The sequence below is a fragment of the Euleptes europaea genome, chromosome 2, assembly GCF_029931775.1.
Source record: "Euleptes europaea isolate rEulEur1 chromosome 2, rEulEur1.hap1, whole genome shotgun sequence".
In the NCBI taxonomy this organism is placed as follows: Eukaryota; Metazoa; Chordata; class Lepidosauria; order Squamata; family Sphaerodactylidae; genus Euleptes; species Euleptes europaea.
The window spans coordinates 69,140,297-69,163,473 of record NC_079313.1 but is presented as its reverse complement, the minus strand read 5'-3'; the positions used below and the strand labels follow the sequence as shown (position 1 = coordinate 69,163,473).

General features: G+C 43.7%; 2 protein-coding genes across 2 annotated transcripts in view; one reads left to right on the top strand and one right to left on the bottom strand.

The window, feature by feature from the left end:
- Nucleotides 1–5,123: 5,123 nt before the first annotated feature.
- TTC22 (tetratricopeptide repeat domain 22) lies at nucleotides 5,124–19,566 on the bottom strand. The gene is made up of 7 exons (XM_056845005.1): nucleotides 18,985–19,566; nucleotides 15,161–15,216; nucleotides 9,952–10,067; nucleotides 8,666–8,784; nucleotides 7,627–7,788; nucleotides 6,614–6,766; nucleotides 5,124–5,654 (listed from the first exon to the last, which is right to left on the bottom strand). Exons 1-7 carry the CDS (start codon nucleotides 19,540–19,542, stop codon nucleotides 5,124–5,126), a joined length of 1,695 nt encoding a protein of 564 aa, XP_056700983.1. The 5' UTR covers nucleotides 19,543–19,566.
- Nucleotides 19,567–22,899: 3,333 nt separating this feature from the next.
- The window catches only part of CIMAP2 (ciliary microtubule associated protein 2), a 30,001-nt gene continuing 29,723 nt past the window's right edge, over nucleotides 22,900–23,177 (top strand). Inside the window, exon 1 of the mRNA XM_056845469.1 lies at nucleotides 22,900–22,959. Coding sequence (XP_056701447.1) covers nucleotides 22,910–22,959 — 50 coding nt within the window. The 5' untranslated portion in view covers nucleotides 22,900–22,909. The remainder of the gene's footprint in view (nucleotides 22,960–23,177) is intronic.

Genomic DNA, 23,177 nt, shown 5'->3' with positions numbered 1-23,177 from the left:
TTCACCCCAAAAAAAGTTCAAACTGTAATAAATTCTATGTGGTCAAGAAACTAGCTCCCAAAGGAAAACAGTTTTTGAATTTGGAATGAAGATAAGGTGGAACACATGGAGATAGCCCTTTTATCCATTGCTGTGCTCTCTTTTAAAACTATCTCATGCACTACCACGAAAAAGACGTTATTGCAAAATGTATACAAAACAGACTGTTCTGTATATTTACATATACAGAACTACTTTAATGGTGCCATGCTTTGTGGGATGAAGCCTTCAATGCTTTAATGGGGAATAGTATATTGAATCAAAGGTACTATAAGAAGGCTCAGTTTATTTTCATACATCTTTCTGTCTGCAACAAACTTAAACCTGCACTAGAAGAAAAAATAGTTACAGGCTACTGCACACCCTCTTCCACATATTATTTTCTGTGTTGCATTTTCTATTTTTGTTATACAAGTGTTAAGCCCTATGGCTGATTCAGAAATAAGACTGAATAATAGCTTCTGTATATTTCTTGAATGAACCATTCAAACTATCATCATAGATATAAGTGCTGTCAATAAGTGTTTACTTGCCTTTAATCTGATAGAAGTTTTAAGTGAATTAGAGAAACAAGACCAAGTTTGTGCATTTTTCTTAACTTCCCATTACTTAAAATAAAAAATTAGGAATAGCATCCAAATACGTAAGCCTTTGGTATGGGGTTTGGGGTATTAAATTATTCTTTATTAAGATATGTATGTCCTGCTTTCCCCCTTCATTTTATCTTCACAATAACCCTGCGAGATGGGTTAGGTAAAAAGAATGGCTGGTCCAGGGGCAACTAGTGAACTTCCAGGGGACACAAGAACACTGAAGTGGACCACTGGTTGATTGAGATTATTGTGTACTCTGACAGTGTCTATCCAAGGCTGCGTTCTTTCACTGAGGATGTTTCAGGGATTGAGCCTGGGGACCTTCTACAAAGCAGATACTCTCCCACTGAGCCACAGCAAAAACTATGCCATGATAAATTTGTTAGTTGCTACGGGATGTTTTGTTTACCTATGGCTTAGTTCTTCTTTTTGGTTGTTGCAAAATTTCTTTTCATCCTGCTGAATGCCTTGACCTCTGCACTGGTTGCTTTGGCAAACAACACAACACTGAGCGCTCAAGGGCTTCGCCAAGGACTCAAGACAAAGCTGGAACAAACTTGTACAGTTAAAACACCTGCTGAACTTCTTTTAGGCCTGCCTGTCTTTAACTTAGCCTAACTAGGGGTTAGTGTGTGTTTCTAAATGCTGCAGGTACAGCCAATTATTACGTCTAACTCTTGCAATGTGAACTAACTATTGCAGAGCTGTGAAAGGTACTTTAGGAAAAGAAATAAAAAAGTGTAGACGAGTGGCTAATGAGCTGTGATCCAGGAGGTATCTGGTTTTAATCTCACTTCTGCCATAAACTCACTAAATGGTCTTGGGTGACACCCTCTCAGCTGCAAACCTCCATTTGCAGCATGGGGGATAATGTTACTAGTCTACCTAGCATGACTGTTATAAAGATTTTAACAAGATAATGTGCACATTGTACACAGGACAGCAGAGTCGCTGTAGCCTTAGGGACCTCCTCCCTATCCCCCCCCCTTTTAAAAAGACTGCTTGCATTTCTTTTCCCCTTTTTGCAATATGAAGAAGGAAGAGTTAAATGTCTCTGTTGGATTCTGAAATGGGTAATATATGGCTGTATGAATAGCAAAAATAGGGGTAATTATTCTGGAACTGTACATCAGCAATAAATTAAGAGCAGCAGACTCTAATCTGGTGAACCGGGCTTGATTCCCCACTCCTACACATGAAGCCTGCTGGATGACCTTGGGCCAGTCACAGTTCTCTTAGAACTCTCTCAGCCCCACCTACCTCACAAAGTGCCTGGTGTGTGTGTGTGTGGGGGGGGAAGGTGATTATAAGCCGCTTTGAGACTCCTTTTGGTAGAGAAAAGCGGGTTATAAAAACCAACTCTTCTTATCAATAATTGCGTTGAGTTTGTGGCTTAGCAACAAGTGATCAAAAATGAGTCACTGTGCCTGTCCCTCCTTGGCCTCACATTCCTGCCTCACCTGTCCCTTCCAATAAATGGATTGGAATGATTGGCCTCACGGACAGTTGTTCAGACTTCACCTGTCTGCTTGCCTTTGCTCCCAGCTAGCCCACCCATGCCCATCTGCTATAGGTCAACCTCTACTGCTCTTCCAAGCCATAAAAAGTGCTGAGGAAGTTATCCAGGGCCCAGGAGAGGGAGTCAGGGTTGCTTGTACCAACAGACAGGTTATCTCCTTTTCCAGTCTGCATCAACACTGCTTTAAAGGATGGATGGAGGGGTGTAGAATGACACTATGTGACTCTTCCCTAGCTTGGAAAGGGTTCCTTTTAGCTATTCTACTTTTTAGAAATAGGGATACATGCATGCAAAATCTTGTAAGGGGAAAAGCTGCTGAGGAAGGTGCAATTTGGAGTGGGAAAAGAGTGAGAAGGGAAAGGGTAATCATATCTAGTAGCTTCTTTAATCTCTGTTTACACTTTGAGAGTAATATTTCTGGCTTACACAAGAGATAATATTACATGCATGTGTGTGATATGCCCTGAAGTGTCACATCTGAATGTAAGGAAAATGCAGGAGGTATCATTTTCATGAGGCAAAAATGTTCTTTTGGACTGGTGGCTTGACTAGATACCTTCTGCAGTGACTTTCTGATGGCAGCTTCCTGTGGAAAATCAGTTTATCACAGAGTATACCCACATGGAGAAGCTGTGTCCATTCCCAGTACAATATATGTGCTAGAAAAATGACTGGAGATTGCACACATGTGCCTCTTGGTGGGAAAGTGTCAACAGAATGGGGCAGTTAGCAACTTTGAGGAAATACTCAGGCCTTCACGCTGAACCAAAAATTATCATTACATTAAATTGAAATTTAATTGTAATTACAACCTTTTCTATCAAAAACAAATAAATTTATTCCCATTAAAAATGAAATGAACATATTTGCTATATTCAGATATTACATTTTTACATGGGTATACCCTTAAAAAGATAACATGATGTAGGCATCATACTCTCCAATAAATTTTCCCTCAGGTCACACTGATGGATCAGGCTGTGGATTGTCACAGGAGCAAGTCATGTGCTTCCATGTTCTTGCAGGCACATCTGCCTTTTAAGCATGAAGGATTTCATGCCCTTCGTCCTTTTCCAGATGAAACAGGAGCCCCCTCCTGAAAACACCCCCATTTCCATACCTAGAATTCCCATGTCTGAGTCCCCACTTCCTCCATTAGTGTACATTGTTGAAGATTCTTTACCCACTGTACATTTGCTCTGCATGAGCTTCCAAAGTAGCTATTTACATTTTTAATATTAATAACATTTAACCAATCTAGTGTTTAATCTTCCAATATATCTGACTGTACTTATCACAGAATAGTTGCAATGCAAACACATAGAGTAACATTTCTTAATGGTATGAAAGGAAAGTGGTAAATTTACCTTTGGTATCCACATGGGTCTAATATTTACATGCTTGTGCAGTATATACTAGGAAGATATGCTCTGGGCCCCTAACTCATAGATTTAATTTCTAGAGAGCCCAGGGAGTGAAGATTTTTTTTTTTTTAAAGCAACTCACATTAACAGCCGTTTTTAAAGGTATTCCCATAATTTCTTCAAAGGACAAACAGGAATACCAATAACACAGGTACCAAAACTGGAGTTTATCCGTAGTAAATAGGATTGGAGCATTCTGCAAAACCCTCTCATGTAAGGGGAATAGGCCTGCATAAGCTCATATCAGTGCCATGTTCACAATTATCTGATTCTTCTAAAGCCAGAAATTAAAAATTATACATAGAAACAAACTGGAGAGAATTAATGTAACTTGATTTGGGGGGGGATGGGCATCCTACATTTCCAACAGACAAAAGATACTGTCTTTTCTCAGAATCTCAAGATGCAAGAGGAAAAATCATTTGAAAAATATATGTTGAAATAACCACTTTCATATATATATTATTAACCAGTTTGACATTTTAAAAACAAGTTTTGTTCTTAGAACTCTATTGTTATATTACATAAAAACTACAGGAGGCTGATCTTTCGAGCCTGACAGCCAGTACCAGGCTACTTCATTTAAAGCAAATAAACATATTCTACACAAGGAGTGAAAGCAAATTAATCTAACATCCAACCACATTGGGATGGGCAGCCTATTCCTGAAAAGGGGTGCGGGGGCGGGAGATAGGGGGCGGCCAGAGGCTGCTTGCTGCTAATGCAGCAAGCTGAAAAAACAATAAAAATGTATTTTCCAGAAAACACCCTGTGGAACTCCATATAGAGTTCCACGGAACTGCGCCGCGATATTGCAGGCATATCTCAATGCCTACAAAATGGCATGTTTTCGACCCGAAAGGGGATAGGAAGCTGCCTAAAGGCAGCTCTGCCCCCAGGGACACCTCCCGGGGTGCTGGCACGAGCAGTTGCACCAAACATATGCCGCTGGGGAGGCAGCACTGGTGCAGGAGGCTTGTGCTGCTGCGTGGCTCCCCAAGGCCAGTGTAAGTCACTCTGCGCCAGCATCCATGCCACTTTGCATGGCACGAGTGGCACAGACACTGGCGTAGGGGTCACACTGGTTCCAATGCGGCTCCACCCCCCCTTCAGGATTACACAGTTAGTGACTGTGTAATCCTAAAAACACTTTCTGGGGAGTAAGTCTCATTGAGTATACTTCAGTAGGATTCTGAGTAGATCTGCTTATGATTGCACCGTGAGGGTCATATAAAGAAATGCCTGAAAGTAGATTTTCAGTGTGAAAGGAAATATGCCCTATTATTTTTTCTTAGAAGGATTAAACATCCACATTTCAGACCGAATTAAAATGGGGGGGGGGCAACACTTATGAATATCAGTCCACATACCTGAGGTCTTCCATGTACATAGCAGCAACAGTACTACTTGGCTCCGGAGAGTACATCATTTTATTACATAGCTCTTCATAAAATATTTTCTCTGCCAAACAAAACGAATGAATTCTTGTACTAAGATAACAAACTGAGTGGAAACTTAGTTTTGTACTTTGGCCCGGAAACCAGCTGTTCAAAAAGAGAGCGAGCGTTCATTCAGTTTGCCTTTTTTAAAGTCGCATTTAATTGTCTCAAAGAGTAGCTTCACCAGCTCCGTCTTCCCTCTGGCCACCATGGCTTTCGACAGTTCAAGCACCTCAGCTGTGTAATGGCGGCACACCAGCTTAAGCTCCAGCTGTAGTCGCTGCTTTGGGTATTTCTCCTCAGCCTTCTTTACCCAAAGCTCTACTTCCTGCGTCAACATCTCAGTGTTCATCCTCTTCTGACTGAACAGGCTGAGCAGTGTTTCCATCAAACACCGGAAGCTCTCCGTGTACACAGAACCCACATCATCCAACTCTATTGCCTGTTTGAAGCACGTAAGGGCATTCATCTCTTCATTTTTGATCCGTAGACATTTCCCCCTCAGTAACTGGATTTCAGGGAGGACGTTCCCCATGTCCAATTCCATAGCTTTAGCAAAGAACACAAGGGCAGTATTCAGGGCATTTTCGTCAACTAGGAAAAGCTCCTGCATGGCATCTACTCCCATGTAATAATAGACCTAAAAGAAGAGCAGAAAAAGGGGGTACAGTTGCCAACTCTGGCTTGGTAAATTCCTGGAGATTTGGGGGTGGTGCTGGGGAAGGCAGAGTTTGGGAAGGGGTGGGAGCTCAGCATGGGTTCAATGCCATAGAGTCTCCCCTCTGAATCTGCTATTTCCTCCAGGATAACATCTCTGTAGCTGAAGAAAGTATCTGAAATAAGACCGTATTTTTAAAAACATGAATGGATTCATATGAAGAGAGGTGTTACCTGAGATATGCAACACTCAGGCTTTTTATAAATCAGCACTAGCAACTGTTAAAGTCTAGCAAAGCTACAAAAGATAGCAAAGCTACAAAAAGCCTATAGGCTATATGCCTTGCATCTACTGGAGGATTTTGGCAAACAGAAGCGTTTATGTCAGTACAACATGATTTCTTCACCTTCCTGCTGCAGCCCCAAGTGGCCCTGAAATGCTGCTCTGGGGGGACCGAGACCCCCCCCCCGAGCAACATAAGGAGGGCGTCAGAGGTCTGCAGCAGGAGGAGAGAACTGGTGAACCCCCCCTTCCAGATGTGGACATCCTGCAGTAGATCAAAGCCACTATCTAGTCCCTGCACTTGCTCCCTAATATCTACAATGTGCATAAGTGGCCACATAGTAATAGAGAAGGGGACTCTGTGGTGGACTTGATATTGTCTGCTAATCTACATAGTCCATCTCTGAAGAGGTTCATATACACAGGCCCTTTCCTAGGTGTTATTTGTGTTTTTAAATGCCTATAGTCATGGATAATCTGGCCATTTTGACTACATTTTTGCAATATCTCTGCTGGGGCATAAGGGCTCCATCAGCTTCAGCATTGTACTGTCCCTCAGAACTGCAACATGATCTCCACATTTTATTGTCCCTGTTTGTAAAAATAAAAGGAAGTATAAGCAATGAAAAAGTCTGAAGAATGTGAATGCCTTCACTCACCTGACCCAGGTCAAGATACGTCTTCAGGCATGGATGTACCTTCATGACACTCTCAAGATCAGTTTTGGCATCAGAAAGATTTTTCTGGTCTGGCATTCCTCCCAAGCCCATCTTTACACGTTCCAGATCACGCAAATATAGTTTAATTAGCATCTAAAAGACAGGGATATTAAGTCATTGGCTTCTTCTTTGTTTTTGTGCATTAGTCTGTGTTTTTCCTAATAAACCTATCAACACTCAAACCCCAAACCGTGCCCTCATTCCGACAAGACACAAGGCTCTTTTCCTGAGATGTGGATCTGTGGCTAGCCAGAAGCCAATACAGCTGATAATTAGGGTTGCCAGGTCTGTCTTTGCCACCGGCAGGAGGTAAGGTTGTTAGGTGCCCGATGGTGGCGTGCAAACCCCCGGCAATTCGCCCCTCTGCCCACCGACCACCTGAGGGTCGGTGGGCAAACATGCACGCACATGCACACACCGCGCATGTCAAAATGGCCAGATTATCCATGACTATAGGCATTTAAAAACACAAATAACACCTAGGAAAGGGCCTGTGTATACAACCGGAAGTGCCGCATCGCAAGGGGCCTTTTCCTCTTAGTTTGAGCGATAAAGGGCATACGCAATCCCAACCGCAGCACCGTAGCCTCCCGCCGGAGGAGAGAGGGGACCTGGCAGCCCTAGCAGGAGGTTTTGGGGGCACAGCCTGAGGAGGGCGGAGTTTGGGAAGGGGAGGGACTTCAATGCCATACAGTCCAATTGCCAAAGCGGCCATTTTCTCCAGGCGAACTGATCTCTATCGGCTGAAGATCATTTGTAATAGCAGGCGATCTCCTGCTACCACCTGGAAGTTAGCAACCCTACTGATAATGGACAAAGCAGGCATTGACTATAAGGGCCTTACAGAAAGCTACCAGAAAAAAACTACTTCTTTTTAACATTACCACAGAAAAAGCTGGTCAATAACACTGGTATATACTAGGAAAGCATTATTTTGAAGGCATGCAACGTACCTTAGCACGCATACAGTATGCTTGCCAGTTGAGTGCTGGGTCTGGCAGCGCATCTAAGGCCATGTTGCAGACAGCCGTTGCCATCTCTTGCTTACCAAGGAAGTGGAAGATTTTTGCCAGACAGTTTAAAACAGGTGGATTATCTCTCGCTATTTCTATTGCCTTCAAAGCAAGCACATCCAAAAGATATTTTTCTATTGGTGAATTTTCACCCGCTGCATGGATTAGTCGGTTATAAACAGGAGAAATTTACTTGGTTAATGTTCACATAGGGGACACAGCTACAGATTATGGCCTTTAGAAGGACTAAAAATGCTAGAATCCGATTTGGGACAGCGTCTACTTTGGGGCAGAAAAGAAGTTAATAAAAGAGAAGAAAAGTCTTTTTCATATTATCAGGTAAGTAGGAAGACAGAAATTGTAGGTTATAATTTGAGGTGTTTAATATCTTTCCATAGCCATATATTTCTGCATGAATTTTTTAAAATGGGAGATCTTACTTCTCAGTACTTGGACGATTTTTTTAAAATTGTGTGATGATTACAGGAATGCTTGCACAATTCTCTAGGAACTTTTACGTTTGGCTGCTGAATGGCAGAGAAGAGCTTTGTCTAGATTTGGGTCATTATATAAGTGGTATTTAGGTGTATTGTTTCTGTTAGTCAGCTAAAATTACAGTTGGTGGAAGTATGCTCAATAACTATAACCTCATGGGCCAATTCATGTTTTGCAGCATGCAGGGAAATGTATTTGTGTCATTACTGTATACATAGGAAACAGAAGTAGGGAATGGCTACCTCTCTTACTTATAAAAATATTTCCTCAACTCTATTTTTTTCTCAGCTCCTCCAAGCCCAGGTCCAAACATGAAATGCGAAGATTCCATTTAAGGGACTCTCCCACCCAGGTATTCAGAGCAACATGAGGAATAACGGGTATGTGTAGGATTAATTTTTTTGAAAGTAAAGGAATCCTGGAATGCTGTTGGTCTGTGTAACAGCCACTTTCTCTGTATTTCAGCAATGATATACACATCTACCTTTCCAAAGCAGTCCAGGGAGCCATTTCCAGAGTAACCGCAGTCATGAATACCCATGGGGGTAGTTGAGAATGTTTCTGTCCTTTCAAGTAATATCCCAAGATAACACCAGGATAGAGCTAAAATGAAAAGAAGAAGAGTTGGTTTTCATACCCTGCTTTTCCCTACCTTTAAGGAGTCTCAAACCGGTTTACAATCTCCTTCCCTTCCTCGCCCCACAACCAGAGGCGGATGTACCGTGAAACTAATGAAGCTTAAGCTTCAGGGCCCCTAATCCCGGAGGGGCCCCCTGAAGCAACTTTTTCTTTTAATGAGTGAATTTCTGAACAAAATAGATGGAGTTTTTTTTAGTGATAGAATCATAAACCAATGGATTGAAGTCCTTAATACTGACCTTAGAATATGCTCTAATACCCATTTCGTGTGGCCTCAAAATGTCCCTGTAATTGGTCAAATTTCAAAATTTTCTTGGGGGGCTTGCAGCGCCCAAACCATCAGCTCTTTGAGCTCACCAGAATCTATTCATAGCCTACATTTTGGCAGCTGGATCCTCAAATCCTTTGCTGGTGCACGACTTAATAGTTCCATAGTTTTATTTCATCACTGGATGGCCCATTTTCAAGGGCTCCACCCCACCACCCTGTTCTCCGCCATTTGGGCCTCGATGTCCTCGCAAGGGCAGCAAGGACCTTTGGACCCTGTTGGACGTTGCCCTATTGGTGTTGGTTGCGAAGGGGGCCCCCATAACAGTTCAAGCTTCAGGGCCTCAAAAATTAGGTCCGCCACTGCCCACAACAGACACCTTGTGAGGTAGGTAGGTACTGAAAGAGTTTGGAGAGAACTGTGACTAGCCCAAAGTCACCCAGAAGGCTTCATGTGGAAGAGTGGAGAATCAAACCCCTGGTACTTCCAGATTAGAGTCTGCCGCTCTTAACCACTGCGCCATGCTGGCTCTCAAAAGGAAAATAGCATTCAGATCATATCAGGAGTTTCTTATATCCATGTATATCCATATAAGGAAAAATAACATATCTTATTTCCCTGCTGAAGATACAAGCCATTTTTGAAAATTAACAGCAGCTGTAAGAGTTACAGCAACATAAACAATAGGAGTGTGTACGTGTTTGTGCATAAAAAGCTTATTTTTTTGCATCTTGGCTATGAACCTCGACTCTTTTAGCCAAACAGCCCAATTTCCTAATTTGAATACAATAGTTTTACCTATAAACTGTTGAAGATGTGAATTATACACAGAGCTGTTGTCATACTATAAAGACTATTCTTACCTCTGTAATTTAAATTAGAAGATTTGAGAACTTGTTGCAGCAAAACCAGTGTCCTGTTGAAGGCTGGCAGCCTTTTCCCCTCATCGTTACCATTGTTCAGCCACATTCCATCCAATCTGCAACAGAGAGGGAACTGCTATTTCTACTTGCACTGAGTTTTTAGATTAAAAAGGATAAAAATATAGGGAATATATAGTCCCCTTTCTCCCTCTGTAAATCCCCAGCACAATTACAAACTCCTTGGAAGTTTTTTCTGTTTTCCCTAAATTAGTTTGCAATAAGCCTTCTTTTGCCACTTAGCAGACTTTTTCTTTGGCACTCTAGACCTACCCTTTGGCAGCTGCTGAAACAATGTAACTTTACTAATGTCAGTATAATTAAATAATGTCTTCTTGAATAATTATTCTGTAAGGTTCTTAAGGCATGGTCAGGAAAGCATTTGCCAAGGGTCATGGATGCCCTTATGGATATTTAAACTACATAACTTTAGGGACTAGGTATATGTGATGTCAGCATAGCTAGTATAGTAGATTACCACTTACCACAGGGGTGGGGAACCTTTTTCCTGCCAAGGGCCATTTGCACATTTATAACATCATTCGGTGTAGATTTCCTGGTGGGGGGGAGAGGCTTGGGTTGCCAGGTCTCCAGCCACCACCTGGAGGTTGGCAACCCCAGAGGAGGCCACACAGAGAAGGCCTGCAGGGCGCCCCCACTCCCCCACTCCCAGGCGGGAGGGCAGCCAGCGGTGGGCCCCAGCAAACGAGGCGCCAGGGGGGCGCAGCCCGCAGTCAATCGGCAAGGGAGGAAGGAAAACAGAGAAAGAGGAAGAGGGAGGGAGAAAGAGAGAGAAAGAGAGAAAGAAATGGAGAGAGGGGGAGAAAGAAAGAAAGAAAGAAAGAAAGAAAGAAAGAAAGAAAGAAAGAAAGAAAGAAAGAAAGAAAGAAAGAAAGAAAGAAAGAAAGAAAGAAAAGGACGGAGGGAGACAAAGAAAGAGACAGAAAAAGAGGGAGAGAAAGGAGAAAAGAATGACAGAAAAAGAAGAGAGAAAAGCCTCCCCCCTCCACACACACACCCGCGCACGCCAGCCTGCGCAACCGGGCCTCAGCCTCCCCACCTCCCCCGCCCACACGCACACACACACACACACACTGTGGCGCACGGAGCCCTGAGCGATTAGGCCTCAGTCTCCGTGCCCTCCCCCCCCAGAGTCCATAAAAGGCCCCCTTGAAGTCTGATCGGCTCCCACATGCATGCTCTGCCGCCAGGGGCCGCCGGCCTCTTCCCCCCCCCCCGCTGCGCAACAGCCGACAGGCAGCGAGAGGGGCTTACAATGTGCCACGGCGTTCCTGCCCGCCGCAGCTGTAGGGGGCAGCCTTAGGGGAAGCATCCCTCCCCCTCCCCTCTTGCCAACCAACAGCCGACAGTCGGCGAGAGGAGGTCTAAAGAGCACTGCAGCACCCCTGTAAGCCGCGGCCCCAGGAACACCCTCAGGGAGGACCGCCCTGCGCCCCGCCTCCGTGGCAGGGCCCCGGAGCTCCCGAGGGCCACAAAAAATGTCCTCGGGGGCCGTATGCGGCCCCTGGGCCTGAGGTTCCCCATCCCTGACTTACCATGTGGATTACCACTTAATTTGTATAAAGTGGGGAGTAGGGCAATTTAAACTGAACACGGACGCTGAGCTCTTCTCCTACCATGCTTCACTCCTGAAACCACCTTACTTACTTGTTACATTTTTAAATCCCTGTTGTAAGGCAAAAATTGGATCACAGGAATGAAATGATGATTAAATACAAAAGGTGTCCTTTCCCCCAACGGTCTCACTGGCAGAAAATCAACCAGGGAAAATGTTGGAAAATGTTGCATAGGAAAAAATGTCAAGAAGGGGTCAAGCTCACAGGACTGTGAGGAGAGGCTTTTGTGGACTCCTCTCTTCAATCCACCAGCATCAAAGTCCACAGGCAGGAATCAGACTCCTCCAAAGGTTCTGCCAACCCCTGCTTTCTGTTGGTTCTACATGGACTTGATTGACTCATGATACAATTCTGCTTCCCAGTTACTTTCTACTCATAGTTCACAACAAGCATCCTAGAATGATGGTATATTCTTGAATCATCTTGTGACATGTTATACCAAACGTTTTGACAGCTTTAGTTTAAATATTTACAGTCATACATTTCTGAAAGATGCTTTTGGGAAGCTTTCTGGCAGTCAACTAGTTTTGTCTTGTTTATGCCAGTGACACTGTTCTTTTCATGAGAATTGTTTCATTATTGCTTCTGAAACAGCCTTTTATGCAAAAACGTTTATGAAGTTTGCTGTGTGATAGCATACGGGCCTGCCTAAAACTCCAGGACTGGACCTGGCAACCCGTTATGCAAGCGCACTACTGATTTCCAGCCGCGCGCCTGCCCCAAACGCTACTGGGCGGTCGCGGTGCGGTTAATTTGGAAGCTGACACAGCCGCTCTCGCCAGCCCGGGCAACCAGCCGCTAGGAACCAGATGCAAAGGACAGTCTCCAGTGAACCTGAGAGAAGCCATGTTCCTGTAAACCTCTGTTCCAGCAGCAGCCATTTCGCGGAGAGCTGACAGCCACGTACTCAATGCAAACTGCTCCCCCTCCCAACTTCCTCCATTGCTCAATGGGTCGTTAGCAGCGATCCTGATATCAAGATGAGTCATCCCCCCAGTCCAGCTGCAGCGATCCCTGGACGTTTGCATAGATCGCTCCCATTGTTCCTGAATGCAAATCACATCAGCAAAGAGATTCCAGGCCATCACAGGTTGCGAAAGCCATTGGACTTAGAATAGATTTCTAAATTCTCACCACCCCACCCCGGCAGACACATATTAATCCTTTTGTCACCTTTTGTCACCTGGGAACCTAGGAGGGGTGAAATCCCTCTTCCTGCCCCCAGAAAAATAGTATAACTGGGATGCCCCTAGCCCATTATGACACCTTAGGTCTTTCCTGGCACCTTTGCCGTTACTCTGTTGGTTTGGTCTGCGCAGCCTTACCACGCTCCCTCCCGCCTTGTTGGCCAAGTCTACCGGAACCCCTGCCCCTATCTCGGTCCTCCTTTTCAATCTGTTTGTAGCCTACGTGAGATTGGACAACACCTCGTCTAGATACGGTAAATATTTGATCAACAATATCCTGCCACATTGGCAAATGTCTCTGTACTCCTCTCTTTAATTTACTAGTCTCTCTGTATGTTTGTGTTGCACCATTTGAATGCTTGAAGACATAAACACTGTTTAAGTTGGAACTCCTAGTCTCTGTCTTTATTCAAACGTCTCATTAAACGGATTCTGGTATAGTTGAGTGCGATACCGCTATAAAAATACATAGCTACCGATTGCTCAGCTAATTTCCCCATATAAAGGAGCAATTTGGCTAACATGTGTAAAATAGCTGGGAACACCCATGGATAAAATCTCTTGGTGTCTTTGATCTGATACTGATTGGTTCAGAGCTATATGTGGGACCAGCTGCTAATCAATGCAGTATGACTTCATTCAGAAATAATGACAAACTGAAGTTTCTTTGCTACACGAACAAGCTTGGGGGAGCCTTGATCTTGTGCACTCCCTCCCTCCTTCTATTTGCACATAGCCAGCTAATGGAGTTCTGCTTTTGTGGCGAATCATCTTTTGTCACTGCAACTGAGTCACAGATTTTGATTTGCCCTCTTTGATACAAACCAGGATCCAAAAACAGGACCATGTTTTGGAATCTTAGATTGCCAAAAAAGAATACAAACCATAGTTTGTGGTTCAGACGTAATGACAACGATGGTTTGCCAGCAAAAGGTGAAGTCTTTCATTAGCAGGCCATGAGAGTAGTTATGATGAGGGAGCATGTGAGCCTGAGGATGCCCACACTTGTGTGCGTGAGACAACAAACTCTGAATCATTACATTTAAACCACTTCTGTTTATAATATAGCAGTCCAGAACCTTAGCAGTAGGGGGTAAAAAACCCTATCCTTATATATTTTTTTTATCAACAGAGTGCTCATTCCAAATGAATAATTTGCTATGTGCAGTGGAACTTTTGCACTTACAGTTAATATGTTCTAAATGGGTTGGGCTGTTAACTGATTCTTGAGCAAACAACAAATACATAATTACTCTACCTTTGAATTTACACATGATATGATCTTGGCTGGGCCCTTTGAACCAAAGCTACAGGATACTGCCCTAGATATTTAGTTTCTTGGCTGATAGTAAACAGAGGGAGTACTTCAAATTTGTAAATGAATTAAAATATGTCTTTCCTTTAACGAATACTTGAATTTGCCTGTGCAAATATGTCTCCGAAAAAGTGAAATTCATTAATCTCACACTGTAGTTCTTGTATTAAGTAAATTACAGTACAGGTCTGTAAACTACCTAGAATAGCAACTAAACCCTACACTGCCCCAAACTCAAACACTCATCATCACTTTTGCTTGCAGGATCACAGCCGCATGGAACAGCAGAAACAGAAACTTGAGACTGCGTTCCAGGGCAACTCCCTGAGAGGGATGGGTACTGGCCCAGTGACTCCACCATCTCCATCAACAGGTGAATCCTACCATGCTAGAAGCCCCGAGGGGAGTGTGGACATATAGGAACTCCCAAAAAAATACCTAGGTGGTGCCCACTGATTGAGCCCATTTGCTCGTTGTTGCTACTGCAGAACATTACTCATTGTCATCATGTCTGTTTTGGCTCTTTCTAGGCAGCCCTCCAACAGAAGTGAAAGTAGGGTTGCCAAGTCGTCCCCCCGGCCATCAATGGGGGATGGGGGGATCAGGTTGCCAGATCCAGGCTGGGAAACTCCTGGAGAATTGGGGATGGAGCCTGAGGAGAAGAGGGACCTCAGTGAGGTACCATGCCATAGGGTCTGTCCTCCAAAGCAGCCATTTTCTCCTGGGGAAGTGATCTTGGTGTCCAGGAGATCTACTGTAATAGTGGGAGATCTCCAGGTGCCACCTGGAGGTTGGCAACCCTAAGTGGAAGCAAGGATATGACGACCCCCTCCCCCTGTTCACAATGCAGTGCCAATGGCCTGCTGAGCCTACAACATGACCAACAGCTGCAGCAACACAGTAAATTTTACCACACAGTCAAACTACTTCTAGCTGCCCTACTATTTTTTTTCTCCTCTTGTTCTTTGAGAGATGGATTGAAGGCTGCCTTTCTTTCTGGAGTCCTTTCTTACCTGATGTGCAGTGTGGCCATTGTGAAGTACCAACTTCTTTTCTCCTCCAAAGGAATCTGCAATAGAGAAAGGTCAGTAGAAAAGGAAAAGCTGCATTCCTGCAAAAGAGCTTTGCGGATACAAGCTCCATGAAGCAAAGGATTCCAGCAGCCAGCCCTGTTCTCACTATGCTCAATAATGCCATTCTTGAAGCACTAGCTGTAAACATAAGGCAGGACCCCAGTCTTAAAACAACAACACACAAAACATGCAGTGGTTTCACCACATACAGTCAGAACATCAGCTGCTAGAAATTAATGTTCTTTACAAAAGCAAAGATTAGCTGCAATCATATTGCCTCCTTCCACCCCCCTTTAGGGCTTACTTAGAGTCAGTCTTCCCAAAATCTTTATGACAGCAGTCTTTTTTGTTGCTGAGTAAAAGTTATTTTCCCATAGTAGATGGAGCAGGGAGTCATTTAAATCATGGCTGAACACTGGCGTATGCTTCAAAGGAATTATGTTTGAGTGTTCCTGGTGAATACAGTGATTGTACTGCTTTGTGCAGTTTCACAGATACATCTTTAAAAAATGAGTGAAAGGAAAAGGCATGGCAAGCAAACAGTGTGCAGACTACAAAATATGTAGAACACACCTGAAAGCAAATCTGTCATTATTTGGCCAAACTACCACAGAAAGGCTGAAATCCTTGAGGTAAAGGAGTTTCTTTCTTGCCCTTGTATCTGAAGAAGTGAGCTCTGTCTCCCAAAAGCTTATACTGAAATAAACGTTGTTTGTCTTTAAGGTGCTAGTGGATTTACAATAGAATAATACAGTTACCCAACTGGCCAATCCTATGTACATTTACTTGGGAGTCAATTCCAGGATTTACTTTGAAGTAAGCTGAATTGTCTTCCCTGAAATGAGGCCTGCAGCCATGACCAACAGGTGGAATTTTCTCAGCTCACGGAAAGCTTGAGCTGAACAACTCGTAGAGCAACATTTTTATTCAGCCTTGAAACAAGACATTTTTAGTCTGGCTTTTAAAATCCCTGTCTTTGGTTCTTTTCACATCTTGAGAAGTTTGCATGCTGACGATTGGTAGATTAAAGATAAATACAGTCCAGCCTCAGTGTAAACAGAGTTGCTGTTGTGAATTGAGGTGATGGATTCTGGTATGAGTTTGCATGAGTCAGATAAAAATTTCACAGAACAAAAACAGACTGAGACTTTCTGTTTAAAACGGGTGGGGAACGTCAGGCCCGGGGGCCGCATAAGGCCCGCGAAATCATTTGGTCTGGCCCTTTGTGTGTCCTGACAGATCTTTGGCTCAGAAAGATCTAAGACTGGCGATCCACCCCCTTCTGCGGACAGGAACAGATGTGAGTTTGTTTTGCCGAGAAAAGGAACTTTCTTTCCTCCTTGGAGAAGAGTCATTAGCTATGGAGCTGTTATGACCGCCCAAGAAACTGTATTAACCCTTTCCCACCTGGGAAAGAAATCTTTTGCTCTGTATTACAAGAGGGCTGGGGGCAGAAGTGGCGACAATGGAGGGGTTAAAGGGGGCAAGGCCAGAATGTGCGGCCCGCGAATTATGTTATAAATATCCAAATGGCTCTTGGCAGAAAAAACCACTCCTGGTTTAAAAGAATCAAAAACCTTTACTTCTAATAGGATCGGGTAAACTGGGATACATAAAATAATAAATCCTTTTTTACATTGTTAGTTACCTACAAACTTGCTAGATTTCTCCAGCAGGAATCTAAAGCTTAAAGATGACCCTCTCTGCTCCTGAGAGAGCAGAGGTGATCCATGCTGCTTCTGTGAAATCCAAAAGGTGTCTGTGTGGGTGCTTGGGGCAGCTTCTCTTCCTGTCCTTAACAAAGAAGAGTGATTAAAACACAATTGAGTCTATGTGACTTGGGGCATGTAGTCGATGGTGATTTACTGACCATCTACTTAAGGTCACAATGAAATGACATAATATTCCTGAGTCTGTCTAAACATCAATACAAACAAAGTTAACTCTTAGCTTTCCTGACAGAGACGAAACTCGCTTCCTATACCCAACAGTTCCATCCCAGGCACCTGCTCTTTCTGCGGGTGATTCCAGCAAAAGAACTATAAACTGGGCATACAAAAGGTTGCACCTTTGTTTAGATAGCAGACAGGACCCAAAAAGCATATATTCCAAACACTGAAACTAGTAGAAATTGGTACAAGGAGCTTGGGGTATTTATTCATCCACTTGCAGCCCACATCTAGACCCATCAACCTACATTTCCCCTTTGTAGCAGTGCCAATATTTTGTTTGTCCATGTTGCATGCCATAATAACTACTGTACATTAAGATAAAGGTTGGTATTCTGCGCAGTCATTGTAAATCATATGAAGGAGAAGAAGAAGAGTTGGTTTTTATATGCCGACTTTCTCTACCACTTAAGGTAGAAGCAAACCAGCTTACCATCACTTTCCCTTCCGCTCCCCACAACAGACACCCTGTTAGGTAGGTGTGACTGAGAGAGCTGTGACTAGCCCAAGGGCACCCAGATGGCTTCGTGTAGGGTTGGGGAAACAAATCCAGTTCACCAGATTAGCGTCCGCCGCTCATGTGGAAGAGTGGGGAATCCAACCCGGCTCTCCAGATCAGAGTCCACCGCTCCAAACCACCGTTCTTAACCACTACACCATGCTGGCTCGGATGCGTTCAGAACAGTGGCCCAGCAACAGTGGCGGCGGCAGCAGTTTGGGAACACTGTTCCCAGACCTGAATGTGTGAACAGCTGCAAACCTTGATTCTCTTTGGGTCTTACTCAAAGCCACATGCACAGCTATTTACAACATTTTTGAAACTTTGCAGCATTGCATCCAGTTGCAGAATCCAGTAATTTACTTAGATTTACCATCTCTCATTACTGAAAGTTGGGAGGCATCAATACAATCCCTGTATTGATGCCGATGCTTCTGGGGTAAACCAGGAAGTGATGTCATCACATTGTGTGTGCCATGATTGTCCAGATCACCCCCCTTCAGTTGACCTGCTTCCATACACCAGCCAGCTGAGGGGCGGCGGGCCGCCCCATTAATTGGTGGGCAATTGGCTGCCATAACCAGGCATTTGGCAACCCTAACGAGGCAGCCTGTATCTTCTCCCTAGTGGGCTAAATTACAGCTTGGGGTATGAGCACAGACATTATAGCTAAAAGCATGGAAGAAAGAATTAACTCTCCCTACACCAAACTACGGTTACAATCCAAATAGAGTGGGGATTGCTATTAAGCAATAAAAAGTAAAGATGTGTCCTTGAATTTGCCAGCATCTCTTAGCAACCATGCTTGAAAAATACTTCTAAGGTGAAGGTGGATATAGTGCAAATCATGAAGACAAAAATGGAAAATGTATGTATTTCTAGTCTATGGTGCCTGTCCATATACTTAGGGCCAGCATTTCTGAAAATCAGATACTTATAAACACAAGAAACTGCTCTATACTATTGGTCTGCCTAGCTAAGTATCTGGACTTGTATTGGCTCTCCATAATCTCAGGCAGAGAAAGGCTTTTCCTAACTCCTGCTACCTCAGGTGCTTTGACAGAAAAAGAAAGGTCCTGAGCCTGTTCACAATTTTAACACAATTAGCCCAATACTGTGTTTTCTGACTGGAAAGGCCTAAGATAGAGGTCTAATTCATTTAAACTGTGGAGAGCGGTGTCGAAACTGGAACTTCGTGCTTGCAAGACATTCAGTTCTGCCACTGAGCTATGGCCCACACTGTCTGCTCGAACCACTTCCCTCCTCCCCTGCCCTGAATAAGCCAGGAACATAAAAAGATATGATTGCCTACCAACCTCTTTTCCATAAGCAAGAGCCTTCCCATAGAGAGTGAGGCCAGCTGTCAGTTTCCCCAGCTTCTCCTCTTCCTTCATCAGTCCAACATCAAAGGCGTAAGCGTAGCCCTGCTCTGCTAAGCACCGGGCAGCTCTGAGCTGGGGATCCCCTTGTGTCTTGTCTTTGGAATCCAAGCCCATGAGGAGGGAGAGCCTTTCAGTGCACTTAGCCTCTTCTTGCTCATTGTTCAGCTGGTCGTACACATAGGCCAGATTGGCCCAGGCGTTCAGATTCTCCGGGTCCTCCTGAGCGATGTGGAGGAAAATCTCCTTGGCCTGCTCCACATCCTCCAGGTAGAAAGAAAAGACCCCAAGGAGGTTTCTGATGGCAAACTGCTGGGAGCCAGTTTCAAACTCTAACTCATAGGATAAGCTTTCTCGTTTTAACTTCAAGTCTCTCCCTTGGAAATTCATAGGTGAAGAGGATTCAAAATTCAAGTTCATATCTAGGTGAAAGTGACCAGGAATATAATCCATCTCATCAATGAGTGTATCAATATCCACCTCGGGTTCTTCCATTTTCCCAGTAAAAAGAATATCAGCCGCTCCGGTTATCCTTAAACAACTGGTGTTTGCTTCCCCGCTTTTCTTTTCTTGCTCCCACACAGTATGTTTGCCTTTCCACCTCCTCCACCTCGTTCTTTACCTGTATTTCTGGTTTAGCTGATTCATGTGGTGTCTAGAAAAGGTTCTGAAAGGGAGGAGTGCAACAGAACACTTGTCATTCCCTCGCCAGCCTGCTGTTCAGAGTTGTCCTTTGTGCAGTGAATGGCAGAAAGCCAAGGCCAGACAAAGCCCTGCCTCGATTGATCCTCCTTGTTTGTCAGTAAGGGGCAAGGCAGTGAGACCTGGCGGGATGTCATGGTGTGTGGATAGTACAAAGATCAGCCTCTTGATGTCATAAAACATTCGTTAGCCTGCAAAGTGCCACAAGAACTCTGGTCTTTTATGCATGGCTGTTTCACTTGCCATCAACGCTCCGATGACTTCGGGTCTTTGTTTGGAATATGCATGCCGTTTCCAACCATCAGAGGTCACCTCGCTCCCTTCCCCGCATTTTGCCCGTGTTTTGAGGGACCTGTTTTATCTCAAATTCAAAATGCGGGGAAATGCAGGGGAAGAGCGAGGCAACCTCTGATAGTCAGAAAGAGCATGCATAACCCAAACAAAGATCCAAAGTCGTTGGAGTGGTGATAGCGAGTGAAACAGCCATGCATAAAAGACCTCTGTTATTTTGGCCTCTTTACATTGCATTTCAGAGTTTATTAAAGTTAAACCTACACTTCCTAATATACTTTTCAAAACAGGCTAGGCTAGGGTTGCCAGCCTCCAGGTACTAGCTGGAGGTCCCTTGCTATTACAACTGATCTCCAGCCAATAGAGATCAGTTCACCTGGAGAAAATGACTTCTTTGGCAATTGGACTCTATGGCACTGAAGTCCCTCCCCTCCCCAAACCCAGTTCTCCTCAGGCTCTGCCCCAAAACCTCCTGCCAGTGGCAAAGAGCGACCTGGCAACCTTAGGCTAGGCCCAAGAGATAGTAGTATACCAAAGACCGCACAGCAAGCCAAATAATATGAAAAATCACAAAATCAGACTTAAATACTCATTACATCTATGTCCCACATATATTAAATCTAGCATAAATTATATCACATAATACATGTATAGATGTTAAGCATATCATACAGTGGTTCACTAAAAGAAAACATGCAACAACAATCCAGCTAATATCGGAGGATAAAGTTGTAATAGTAACGCCTAGTCAGGCTCAGGATAAGAAGTTCAATGGTTGCTGCTATAATTCAAAACTGTAGAGTATTCAGACAAAGTTCAAATAGAGTTCAACATGAAGCAGCAACTCCCTTCCTTGGCTGGATAGGTTTCATCTCTTAGAAGGCATGCCAAATGCAGTATTCCAATGTTGTTCATCAAGGCATTAGTCAAAATGAAACAAAGATGAAACAAAGAATGAAATGAAGGGATGACAAATGTCCAGGACAGAAAAGTCATTTCATCCTTTTAGCACTTCTTCAGCCTAATAACGCTCAGGACTGCTGTGACATGAAAGCTCATACCCTGCCAGAGAATTTTATTAGTCTTTAAGGTGCTACTGGACTCTTGCTTTTTTTTCTATTGCAATTTGGATGTTATGCGTCTGTTGATACACTCCAAGACCGCATTAGCCTTGTTTTTGCTGCTGCGTCATACTGACTTTAGCAGTATGATATTCAGCTTACAGTCCACTTGAACCCTTAGATCTTGATCTCACGCAGTGTTACCCAGAAGTGTATCCCCCATCCAGTATGCATGCTTCTCATTTTTGTTACCCAGATGGAGAAAAATTAGACATCTTGACACCAATGAAGAGATAACGCTGGCTTTTCCCTTCCTGTCATGTAACTCCACTACTATGTGACTTTCTGTCTCATGTTGTGGCATGGTGAGTCCTAGGCTGGGGAAGGTTTAAGACATTATTATAGAGGATGTTTCAAAATATGGGGTTTAAAAATGTTTTTATATTGCCATTGCCATTTATGTATTTATTTACGCACTAATGTAGCATTCACCAGGGATGCAGCTGCGTCAGAAAATATTTTCAGTGCATCCCTGGTGAATGCTACATTACAGTGGATTACAATATCCTACAAGGCTTTGCCACCTAGTGACACAGTCTACAGCCATGGAACGTACTTTTGAACCACTGATACGGTGTGGGACTTTAGCGGCGAAGGAATCCAGTGTGGGTTCTAATTGTATAAACTTTCTTATAAGTTCTAGAGACGCTGCAACAATTTTTTGATATTGTATTAGATCATGTGAGTAACATCGGGCGTAGCCCACTGTAATATTGTTTGTACGATTGGGTAATTCAGTTTGAATTGTTTAGATAGACATAGTTGCTTTATGAGCATTGTGGAAATATAAAAAAATATTAACTAGCATTAGTGTGGTTTGCGTTACTGAAAACCTTTTGCCTTCGGGGTCTGTTATACATTACTTTCTTTCAGTACGTCCTATTTTGCTTGTATTTCAAGAGATCAGACTCAAGGCAGTTTACAAACGACGGCTGTATAAAACTAGTACTTATAAATAACATAGAGTGGTTGGCTTTTTGCAGCTCATGTGGTTTGGCAATGCTTTTGAACAACAAGAAGAAGATATAAAGAAACATTAAACACAGGGACTGCCCATCACTACTCACAAGAAAGTGCAGACAGGCGGGTTTAGAGAGTTGGGGGCAGAATGATGCAATTGTTATCTACAAGGCTATAAATCCTGCTCTTTCCTAGGTTAAATAATACAGTACTATGACATCAGTTGTAACGTTTGAACAAAGACATTAGTTGTTAACTATCAGAGTAAGTTAAACACGTGTGCCCCACTCACTATTACCCCAAAGCGCATGTTTTTATCAGCATCCAAGTATAAGGAGCCCTAAATTTGCTTCCAATCCCTGTTCTGATCACCATGCTAATCCAGATGACAGACTAGACTCTAGCTGTATCAATGCAGGCTCCAGTTAAAAAGAGCTATTGTTGTGTCCACTTATGGTACTTCTTGGGGTACCTTTTACCTACTTGTAATTTAGTGCCGCAGCACAAGCAAGCTGGGGAGGAACCTGCTATCTAGACAAGCACTAAATCACATCAAGATCCTTTTTCTTCCATGGTGGTTCTGATGATGAGCTGGACCAGCTGCTTGAGCATGGGTAGATAGCTCTTTGTGAACACGGCAGGCTGTCTTGAACACTTGCCCCTCCCATGGCAATAGAAGCTCAAGCGTCTGATGTTGCCATGGCAGTGAAATTCCAGAGCTATTCTTAGCTGTGGTCACCAATCAAGAAGGTGGTTCTTCCTGTACTCCAGACCCCAGAGGATGTAGCATGGAACCAAAGGGCTTTACAGGAGCCCCATTTGGGTCTCAAGCAGCCAGGTAAGGAGAGTGTCAACAGGATCCAGAAACTGAATTTTATTTAGTGACTTGTTTCTACAGATAGGGCAGAATTTATGCCAGGACATGTGAAGCAAGAAAAATGAGAGTGCCTCTGAGCATGTTCAGAGTGCCTTTTCCTGATCCTTCAGTAATCATATCTTGCCTCCAGATATCTGAGATTTGGTGCAAGAGTTTATAGCTCAGACGTCTTGATTTCC